Below are 12,126 nucleotides of genomic sequence, written 5' to 3' on the forward strand. Positions count from 1 at the left end.
TGGGTCTCACAGGACAGGTTTCTAAAGATGCTCACAAAACGATAAAAAAAATACAAGAACTTCCAGAAGAGGTCGTGAGGTGGGTAGGAGACCCCAGCTCAAACTCCCTGATCAAAATAAGGCAAAGGAAGGACACATCCTCCCTCTCTGACGCTTTCTTGAGAAACTGTCATCAACCCAATATTTTTCAGCAAAATATTTTGCCCAGAACCTGAGGACAATTTCTGACAATAAGCCCATTTTGAGCAAAGTATCTCAGCTCATCATGTTAAGGACACCCAGGGCCTACAGATGGATCCCTTTGCCTCCTGTGCAGCTGATTACAAACCAATCACTCCTGCAAACAAAGCCAACGAGCCTCACCAGAAATAGTTTGGTCCCTGGTTTTACATGTGCTATGTGGCTTTGGTGTGCTAAGCAGTGGGGAGAAACCTAAGACAAGGGTGACCAGGGTGATAAACTGATCCATGCAGACTACAAGAGAAAGATAGGCACTGATGATTACCTTGAAAGGCAATTTAGGATAATCAATACAAACACACACACATATATATAGATATAAAAATAAATCAATTAAAACTAACCATAATTTATTTTAATACAGGGAGAAGAAAACAAAATAAAGGCCACAGAACCAAGCAGCCTGAGCATCGGCGCCCACCTGGGTCACCCTGCTGGTCTCTCGTCCCTCGTTCTCACAGCTGGTGAGCCCTCATCCTGCCTTTACATAAAGAACCTGCTGCGTTTTGGGCTACTGTTAGTGGAAGATGGCAAATGGCAAATTTATGATGCTTCAGAAATAGCTTTAAAATTCTGCGATTACAAGGAATGTTGTTAGATGTGCCCGGTATTTTTCAGAGAGGAATCTTCCCTGGCATCCAAGTGCCTGCAAGCATAAAATTTAATTACCCTATATTATTACGTCTGCTCATCAGCTATTGGCCCTAGAGCCAGCCTTTCAAGTGATACAGAACCAAGTCAAGTACTTTGTCCCCCCAGAGATCTGGTCAATAAATAAGGTGCAAGGTCATTCTTATTACTCATTTTTTCTACTAGCAATTAAGTAAGGGCTTTCAAGCTCACTCCTCTTCCTCTTTTCTGTTCCTTACTGAGGTGTCTATAACAGAGACAGGCAGGGAGTGTTCTGGCTTCACTGGTCACTGATCTGTATTATGGGAATCAGCAGGCAAGCCAGAGGTCAACCACACAAACCCAACAAGACAACGCCTATTCTGTACACGCATCAGCTGTCTGGAGTCAGTCATCCTGCTCAAAGGGACATGACAGAAAAGGTCAAGTCTAAAATCGGCAGTTTCAGTGGATGATGAAGTCAAAATGTGAAGAGATCCTGCCATGCTGAAAATCTAGCACAGCCTAAATAAAAAATGTGAATTACACTCTTTGGAAACTGGATCAGTCTATACTTCTCCGGCCACTTGAGATTTTAAGTATCTTTATGTGGATTTAAAATGATTGGCCACAGTTGACTTCAGGATTTTGCATTTCACATCCTCCTGAAAGAAATTCAAAGCACTGATATAAGGACTGGCTTGCAGAGATAACACGTCTCTAGAGTAGCTTTGATTTCAAGAATCACAGTATCACAAGACAAAAATATTGAAGACAAAAAGGATCCCATCTTTTCCTTTTCCCTTTTTTTCCTTTTTCTTTTTTTTTTTTGTTGTTGTTATTTTCTTGCCTTTTAAAATACCAAGGTTCATCTCTTATCAGGACAGTGTGTATTTGACACCACACATACAGTATCTTTGGAAGTATTTGGCACACTGGCAAATGTATATGCTGGGATGTGCATGTAGGAACCACGGGTTCTGATATTTCTGAGGTCGGATATTTCTACTACGGTGATTATAAAAATGCATTTACAACAGTTGCATTTGTTGTTCTAATCACATTGATTTGGTTCAGAGTTTGTTGGCCCTTGAGAAGCGTCTGACCAATTGTGATTTTGCTAGGCTGAAGATACAGAGAGGATCTTCTGGGAAAATGTCTTTCAATGAATTATTTTCTTATTCTAGAGACTCATTATTTAATGACTTTTTTAAAAGTGTCAGTACAGAATGGTCTATGAAAATGGGGGTAACAACATTAAGAAGTGAGGATTACTTTCATATCATAATAAGTTTGCACACCATATTCACACAGCTTAAATATGTGATGCATTTCCCTGTTAAGAGCTGTCTTTATTTTGATTGCATACATCTAAAAATTGATATTAGTTTAGAAGTATTACAGAAATGTTTATGCAATGTTACTGAACTTGTGGTAGGATAGGAGTACAGGACTTCAGACCATATGACAAAGATGCAATTTATCTTTTTTACATACTGCATAGGCTGATGATGGAATTACCCTGTATCACTTGCTCAGTACGAAGCAGTTGGCATAACTGTCATCACGATTTGGAAAATGTGTTGCCTAAGACAAGCTGCTGCAGGTGAAGAAGAAGTGGACAAGATCAGCTGCATGCACAGACTGCAAATATAAGTGATGTGCTTGATCTTAGAGATACTCAGAACAGGATTTAGCCCATCATTATGTGGAAGAAAACAGCAGAGGAACAAAATACAAGCTGTAATTAGGACCTACACGCCTCCACAGTATGCTCACACTCTGAAAACTCCGTAATTTGGATTATGCCATCTCAGAGAGGCTGTAAGAGGAGACAGACTATTGAACATTGTGAACATAAGGAAGGTGAACACTAACCATGGAACCAAAAACATAACAGGAGCTGAAAAATCATGAGTAGTGCACAGAAAGCAAAGAAGAAAAAAAACCAAACACCTCTTTCTGACAATAAAACAAATGAAAGGTTCAAAATGGAATTATCAAGTAAGCAGGTTTAAAACAAATGGTGACACCTCCCCCCCCCCTCTTTTAAAAAACAAAACAAACAACAACTTTTCTTTATATAACTGAATTATGGAACTTGCTGTCTAGGGGCATTTTAGAGGCAAGAAGTACAGACAAATTAGGACTAAGATAAATGTATGGAGGTTAGAATCTACTGTGGACCACATTCAAATAAAACAGATTGCAGGATGCTGAGTAAGTTAACCTAAAGCAAAATCACTCTGTGTAAGCCTTTTGTTTCTATCCTTCCCTATGAGTCTACAACTGTTTATAATCAAAGAGAAGATTACAGATAGGATGTGATTCGACTTGTAATAGCACCTTACATTTTAATGTAAATAAAAATCAGTAAGATAAACCAGCATAAGGTTCAAACATTACTTCTGAGTTGGATTACTCAGTTTCCACTAATCTGCTATTTCTAGGTGACTTGTGGAGCAAAGTTGAGAAATGTCAGTTACAGAATTATTCCAAAATTGTTAATTTTATAAAGACAAAACACTGAGTTAAATGAAATATTATGGTCTTCAATCACCAGTGCAACTAGACTTTCATTTTGATAATGATTAATGTAACAAACAATAACTTCTTCTCAGTTGAGTTAAAGAGCAAAGCATTTGATACCACAAGACTGAAGTGAATAGCCTTTACAACTGAATATATGTAACACTGGCATTTAAAAGGAAGTAAATACATTCTGGGTTTATTTCCAAGAACCTCACGGTAACATTTAACATTCCAACACATGAAAACACTTTATAAAGCAATGCATTAGCTCAATTAATATTGCTAAATCTTGATCTTCTTATGCTCTTCATTCTCATCATTTAATTTATCAAAACTTCTGCTTCAAAATATAGAAGGTTATGAGCATACCAACACCCAGCTCTTCTTGTCAGGAATAACATCACTAAAGGAAAAAAGTAGGGTTCCAAAGGGTAGGAACACCCTTATTACCATTTGGATATTGCCCAATATTTATTTACTGATGGCCAAACCCTGAGGTGGTGGCATGCAGAAGTGTAAAGAAGAGCCTAGGGAAGAGTATTGTCTTGGTGGCTAAGCAAAAGCTTTTGCATCTCAGAGGGCTATTTTGGAAACCCAGATTAATCTCTGATCTTTCCGTTTGTTTATTATCAAACCACAAAGCAATAACAGACAGATTACAATTCTCTGGCTAACACATAAAAATACATATAAATATTACCAATAAAAAAAATACATCACTGGCTCATCTCTACAGATGAGAAGTACAAAGCCAGTAAGTATCACAATTCTAAGGCATATGTTACTGGCTGCCCTATAGAAGATAAGTACTGTATATGGTAAAAGGCTTTTTTCATTTGTTTTTTTTTAAAAACACATGTATGTTACTAAAAACTACCTAAAGTTTGAAACTCCTTACTGAACGTATCAGAAAATATACATATACTGCCATGCCAGGCTTTCCTATCTTCTCCTATATTCCTCCTCCTCCTTTCAGTCCTCAATTTTTTAATGTGTTGGATCAACAAACCTCTATAAAATGCACAAACTCATACTGGTGATACAGACGAAGTATCCCATTATGTCATATATGTGTATATATATTATATATATAGTATACAAACTTAAAATTGCATTCAAGATGTATAATTTAATACTTAAAGCTACATTAACATCAGTTTGCACCAGCAGTTTTTTTTTTCTCTGTCTCTGAATTATCACTTTTAGCTTCCCTTCACGTTCACCTGTCTTAACTCTTGTGTTCTCAAGGGATGGAGTTCCTGTTAAGTTCAGCCCTGCATAAACAGTGAAGTACAGAAATAAACCCATTAAGTTTAAAATCAGACTCTTGACGTTCCTAAATATTCAGTATTTGTGCAGTGTTTTTCCAGGATTTGGGGTTTAAATGCTTAAAACTGAGCTGTCCAAAATGAGCCTAGTTCTGACTGGTAATAACTAAGACTCCAGACTGCAAACCAAAAGGCCACCAATATGTTAGTAAAAATTCAGAGAAGTCTATTTGATTAAAAAAAAATCTCCTCCTTTTTATTGCACGTGCACCTGAGGAGATTCTTCTCTCTCTGCAAAGACAGAAAAATGCAATGCTCTAAGGACAGCCTATTTCCAAGTAATTTCTCCTCTCACATGTCACTGCAGCCTGGGAAATGACAAGGTTTGAAAAGCCTGCATGCTAAAAATAACATTTCTAAATGGAGAAAAAACCCTGCTCTTCATCCAATGTTTCAACATTATGCTGTAACCTAGAAAGAACATACTTACTAATGCTTAAAATATTGTCTTCTAGGAAAAGGAAAGAGCATGAAAAAATTCTTCTCTTAAATATAATAAAAAGTCTGAATATGTTCCTCACCTCTTCTCAGGGGTGAACATGCAGAAGTGCATTAACAGAAGAAAAAGACATTAAACCGTAAGATGAATAAAGCCCAAAACTGTGCGCTGGAAGACCAGGTCACAGAAAATTCTCTTAAAAATTGTGGGTTTGTAAGGAAGAAAATTCTGAGGTTGCTGTTTTATAAGTAATTGAAAATACTACAAAATGTTATTTTCAAAAGTGTTAAGATTCTGTATAAGCAGACCATCCTTGCAATGTGGCTACCAATCCTGTTGCCCCTTCTTGGAGCGCTAACTGAAAATATTACCACCTTTCAACTTTACAACCTTCTTCAGTTTCTAGCTCTGCAGAAAGCGGAGAATTGCAGTGGGCTGACAAAGTTGGACGAAGTTTTTGTAGGGATATTTTCCTTCACGATACAGTAACACCTCTCACTCCCTATAGTCTGTCAGTCTCGATTTCATTCGAGAACCGTTTAGAGGTGAGATGAAGCTCCTGGTACTCCGAAGGTCTGGAGGTCCTCCTTGGAGTACCAGACACGCTTTTCTGAAGGCAGCGAGTAACTGAAATCTAATGCACAGATTGCACTCAGCTTCTACACCAAAAGCATACACTCCTGCTGAATCAGTGCTATCGGTCAATCTGCACCCCAAACTCTGCTCACAACTTTTAGCACAGATGTTACACATAGGAAAGCAATGCAACTAAGACAAACGACACACAAAAGGCTCAATGCCTCATGATGCGCGCTGGCCAGTGTTGTAAGATCTGCTGTGTATTTCAAAGAGGTGCTGCCACTGAGAGAAATTTAATAAGGACACTACGGCTCTTCACTTTGAATAGCTGATTAAAACAGGTAACTTTGCCATAGCAAAGGGCCGAGCCCTCCTGTTGGACATCTTGTGGTCAGATGAAATCCGAACTACAATGCAACCAACTGCAGTCCTTGTGACCTTTGCATGCAATATGTCTCCTCCGTAAAGAGATGAACTGTGGAAGCAAAAAGAGATGTTTGCTTCTGAAGGTCTAGAGCAAGAGCTTCGTACTTCTTGGAAGTTCTGGGGTTCATCTGGATCCACAGTACGTAAAATGATCTAGTTGGGGTATTTTTGTTCAAAGTCCAGATGTGGCAGCTACTTTTTGGGTTTCTCTAGGATGTTCAGGAATTTCCCTCGAGTCATTTCTCTAGCTGAAATCACAAGGGAGAAAAAAGAGAGATTAATATTTTTTAAAAAGCCAAGAAAGCAGAACAATTGTATAATTTACAGCTTTTAACCATAGAATAAGAAATTCATTTAGATTAGTGCTTATACCAATAGTGACTAAGGATTTTTAATTTTTAGTTATTTATTTAAGTGGAAAATACATAAAACTGTGTTCCAGCTTGAATTCCTGACATTCTAGAAATACAGGCAGGGCCTGGAATCTTCAAAATTCAGCAATAATTCCCACATGCTGTCTCATTACATACAATCTATGCTTTCTATTCCTGCTGCGTTATGCTCTCACAGCACCTCCTTTTCCCTGTACTATCCATCTCTGAAGGGTATAATCCAGATCTCCATCACTCCATCTCAGAGCAATTGTTCCTGGATGTTATAATCCGTCAGAGATTATGGAACTCTCTCTTTCTCCATTTCAGGATTATTGGTCCCTGGATGCTATGATCTTCAAGAGAAATTAGACAGCATTTTCTCTCTCTCAGCAGTGTCAGTCCCTGGATGCTGTAATATAATGGGGTTTGTATTCCTTCAATGCAGTTCATCTATGGATAGTGTAATAAAGTAAAGTTTATAGTGCTTTGGTCTTCTCTCTCTCTCTGCATTGTCAGTCCTTCGATGTTTAATACAGCAAGGCAAGGTTTATATGTCTCTCTCTCACTCTTGGCACCATCAATCTCTGGTAGCTGTATTACAGCAGGGTTTACACAGCCACTTTTCTGCACGAGACATTTCTGACTTGCGAGTCCATAAGCTCACAAGCTGGCAGAGCAGCCCTAATACTATCTTTGTCTTGCAATAACAATACAATGCATCAGAGACAACACGATTAGCAATTGAGTCCTGGAGAAAGACAATCTTCCCACTGGTGCTTTCCTTCATTTCTTTTAAATAAAGGTCTAAGCTTTATGCTGGACTGACAGGCATCAAAACATGGAGGTTTTTTATTCACAGGATTGATGAAAGCATGCACATTACCCAGAGCCTAGTCTACAGAGACTCTGGAATGAGATGGGAATTCATTTTCTGTTTTATCCGTTCAATTCCTGACCTCTCTACTGAGAGGAACAACAGAAATTACAATTAGCACAAAACCTGGAGATAGGTTTGTTGCTGATGTTGGCTTTTCTACATTACTGATTATCTGTTAGAATCTAAGTAAAATGTAATAAAAATGTTCATCTTAAAATACTCAATATTACCCCCAGATAAAGATATTTTGTTACGCTTTACCTAAAGGTTAGAATTTGTGCCTTAAAGCCTCTTTAAATTATTACATTCTAATTTGTCTACCCAAAATTGTACCACAAGGTACTGCTATCAACAAGATCCCTGTAAAACAATCAGTGGTATTATGAATTGTCCGGTACATATTGATATTCATAGGCTGCAAAGCCCACTGCCGTGAGTGGAACATGCTTCAGACTGGCTGCAGATTCAAGCAGATCACTGCATTATTCGCTTGGTTCATGCCTCCAGCTGTGAGTTATATCATCTGGGATCCATTCCCAACTCTGCTTCTGATGCACAGCGTGAGCTACCAAGTAGTACTCAAAAGTACTCATCCGTACCTCTACTTCCCCATCCGCAAGATAGTTTCTATCTCGTAAGTGCTGCTGAAGTGACACACAGACAGAAGGTGCTGCAGAAGGCATTGTGGATTGTTATTTTGTAAGGAACTAAGTTCTTATACACCGAGAACATGATTAAATAAAAATGCCAGTTTTTAAAAATTTCAGCTAGAAATAGATTTTCAGCACCAGTCCTTTGACACCTCCCTGCCTTGCACGATCAACAGTGCATGGTTTTAAAACACTCTTAACGGAGAAAGCACAAAGACGAACTGTGGCTGATAGAGTGGAAAGTTTTCTGGAGTGCAAGTCCCATATCAGAGATATACGAATGCATGACAATTCTGTTCCCCCAAAGAGGGCTGCACCCTATAAATCAAGCAGAGAGCATAGAGTCCTTCTGTGCACTGAGTGAAATTACTGTGGGTTGGGGGTTGCTCCCGAGCACGTGCCCTCCCATTCACTTGTCATCGGAGATGTTAACATTTCTGATTAATTCACAGACCTCTCATTTTATTCTTCATTCCTTTATCCTTGCTATCCTGTTCTGCTGCAGCTTAAAGATTCTTACCAACCTGCTACAATAATCACCGCCCGCTTCCCCCCCCAACCTGGTGAAATTGTTTAGTGATGCCAACCGCGCTTTTAATTTGCAAGACATCAGACACAGAGGTAATTTATACCAACATCTGTTCATTTCTGACTTCTGAAACAAACTCGCACATGCTGCTACAAAATCCCATTAGGAGCAGGAGACAGCCTTCTGCTATTCTGTATTCCTCTTCTCTTCACATACCCAGGTTTGCATTGGGGCTTTATTTTTAAAGATATGATGCCAAACTGAAAAAAAAAAAAGGACCTTACATCTTTGTATATGTATGAAAATGGCCAGGAAATAACATCCTATCACCAAAAAATCACAGCCAAACTAAGGGCAGGTTTCCACAAACATTACCAATCTTGTTTTCCCTGCTTCAGCTGCTTCTCTTATCTGCCCAAGAACCACAGTTCAATGTATTCCTGGTAAACGCAGGCCAAATACATATTACATGGTGCTGCGTTCAAACGTCTTGGCTATTCCTTCCCCTTTGTTCCTCTTTAATCTGCACTGGAGTACGATTTTTGCACAGAAAAGCCTGTAATATTAAACTGACTCCTCTGCTCAGTATTGCTTCTGATAAATGAATTCTTAATAATCTGAATATCATTTCCAATGGGGCCTTTTAGAGCTTGCTGGAGTGAGGGAAGAGCTCGTGAATGAAGAAACCATCACCCACATTCTAAATACGATTGCAGTCCAAGAGAGACGGCAAAACCTGCCTTAAGCAACTACCCAAGGGACCAGCAGAAGCCAGTTGCGTAGTAGACAGAGGTGGATTTTTTAATTAAAAGGTTGGACAAAACTGTAGTGAAAACCTTAGGGATTTTTTCTTTAAAATGGTTGCTTAAACCACAGACTTCAAGTGCAGAGAGAGCCTGAGTGCAGGTTTCATTGTACCAGCAAACAGACACTACAGAGGCTGTGCAGCATGAAACAGAAACATGAATCTCCATGTCAAGTCACGATTTATAACCTTGCCTACACTGTGCCTCTACTACAATAGAAAAATCAACAATGGATATGATCGCAATAGCTTGGATACAAATTAATCTCACCTACTAGGGAGGAGGAAGCGGATACTGAAGACCATAGAAAAAACACTTTAAGACGTTATCAGCACTGGTTACAAAGGAAGTTGAGTGCTTCAATAGACTCAAGAGAAATGTATTGAAAAATGGTATCAGGCTATTACAATTAATAGAGAACGCTGTAATGTACAAATTAAGTTTGCTGCCTGGCAAGATCTGCCAAGCAGATCTCAAGACAGGTATTGGGTAGGAAAAGCTGGGGCTGAAAGGAGAAGGAGAGATTTCTACTTGATAGGGGAGCAGAATAAGGTTTAATATAATCTCCTCTTTAGAACTTCAATCCCCCAATCCTGCATTTAGCCTTGTTGCCTGAGGATCCTTTTCTACTACAATTGTCCCCAAGCTGCCTCTTCGCAGTAAATTTTGTGGTTGCTGGTTGAAAAAAATTTAGTAGTACAGATTGATTTCCTACAAGTGAGGAGATGAGGGATTACCAAAAGCAGTCCTAGTTAACAAGATTGGGTACAGAATCTCCTGCTAGAGCAGCCCACTCTGCCAGTGCTTTGCATCCTTTCACTATGACATATGGGTTTCATTACACAAAGATTTTCCTGATTTTAACTCAGAGGCGATTACATTGGAAACTCAGAGCTATCTTTACATCTGTAGCAATTTAAAGGTTAAGTAACTTTTAATCAAATGACAAAGACTCATAATGTTTTTTCCTCGACTGAAAATGAAAACTGCTGTTCTGGATATTCCTTCCGGTGACAATTTAATTAGAAAAAAACCATTGCACTGGAGATTGGGGTCCAGCCTGATTGCTCCCCATAAAAAGCCTTCTCATACACACGACAGCTCAGGACATACTGTGTCATAAGGTCTGGATAGCCAGGAAATAATGAAAGGATTTAGTGCTATAAAATCAGCACCAAAACCAGTGATTTACACTTATATAAGCAACTTTCATCCAGGAGAATCCCTAAGCAACACACATACTACATGTTTTTTTAACATAATATACAGTTAAATGCAAAAACACAACACACTTGCTGATAAAGTCTATGTAGAAGTTGTATGTAACAAACTGTATTTATACACATTTATCATGATCATTATACTTCCTGCTCCTTACTACTTCTTGGCTTATCTAAAATCTCAAAACAAAGTCTGTGAGCATCTTCAAAATCACAGATATTTTAAAATGAAGTCACTCGCTGAAGAAGCACTTCTCTGCCTCTCTCCCAGATGTACAACTTCTGGGACAAATTTGAACGTGCTCCTTCTGACATGAAAATGTAGCAGTTGTGAATCTAAAGGTCTTGCTACTAAAAAGAACCGGATATACAATTAATGCCCTGTGAACAGAACATGTTTTTAGCCCTGAAATGTCTTCTATTATCACACTTTGATCCTTGACTATGAAAAGGTTATTTTAGGCACTGTCATACTTTGTTAGCTCGCCAGTTATTCCTCCCATTCAGTTGTATTTACAGTAACTAAAGAATTTGTTTTTCAAGATGGAAGGATTCCTTTAAAGTACTAATCGTGCACTCTTAAACTACTGCTACCTTATGACTACACAGAAAACAAAACTGAAAGGGTTTATTTCTACAGAACTATCAGTAGAAATTACCACTTCAGGGCAAAGAACATGAATTGCAGAGAGACAGCAGAACACTCCTCTGGTTTTCAACCTTTCTATCACAAGGGTCTGTTGCATGAGAAATTATTTTGTCCTGAGACACAATGTTAGGATAAGAAGACACAACCATTCTTCCTAGTTTGTAGGACATAAAAAAGGCCTAGAGGAATCTGCCTGTGAATAACTGTGAATGGCAAAGCCACATCTTTTGGCTGGGCTCAACTAGCATTGCATTTGGAAGGGAAATTTTAAAAATCAGTCATGGGGGTTGGGGGAGTGAAGGCAAAAAGGCAATCTGAAACCAGCAAAAATATTCACAATTGACATTGTTATTAAACAGCTCTCAAGGAAAGACAAGGTTTATTTCGGACAAGACCAACAGAATACTATTACCCAGCCAACATAATCTGAACTTCTTTGAGAGAGAGATCTGTATGGACCACTTTCTATTCAAAAATCCACCCAAAATCCTAGCACTGCCTGGATGCCTGCTGGCAGCAGCTTGCTCCCCTTCCTTCACAAAGAGCTCCAATTACTCTGCTCATCGCGTACTTCCTTAACGTAACTGTCAAATGAACTGCTACTTGATGACTGTGGGCCTGTGACAAATACTTGTCAGCGAATGCTACACCAAGCCCAGTTTCATAAAGAGCTGGAACTGCCACCTCAGGAGAGCAGTGGTTAGCAATGTCAGTCATCTTTACTGAAAGTAGGACTGGCACGTGCAGATACCCAGATCTGTGCTTCGGGAACTGTTACATTTACACTGAAGACCAGTGTAATCACCTAGCACTCCTAAAACACATTTTTCAAGTAAGATGGCAGAATCAGCATAAACCTCCAGGTGGA

General features: G+C 38.9%; 1 protein-coding gene across 2 annotated transcripts in view; it reads right to left on the reverse strand.

Annotated features, from left to right (window-relative positions):
- Positions 1-3,988: 3,988 nt before the first annotated feature.
- Positions 3,989-12,126, reverse strand: part of LIN52 (lin-52 DREAM MuvB core complex component) — a 46,386-nt gene continuing 38,248 nt past the window's right edge. The window contains exon 6 of one of the 2 annotated variants that reach the window (XM_086748764.1): positions 3,989-6,401. In XM_086748764.1, coding sequence (XP_086604890.1) covers positions 6,346-6,401 — 56 coding nt within the window. In that variant the 3' untranslated portion in view covers positions 3,989-6,345. Of the gene's footprint in view, positions 6,402-8,745; positions 8,844-12,126 lie in introns of those variants that run through there. The other variant, XM_086748763.1, reaches the window with a different exon arrangement.

The sequence above is a fragment of the Chlamydotis macqueenii genome, chromosome 5 (genome assembly GCF_036417535.1).
Source record: "Chlamydotis macqueenii isolate bChlMac1 chromosome 5, bChlMac1.mat, whole genome shotgun sequence".
NCBI lineage: Eukaryota > Metazoa > Chordata > Aves > Otidiformes > Otididae > Chlamydotis > Chlamydotis macqueenii.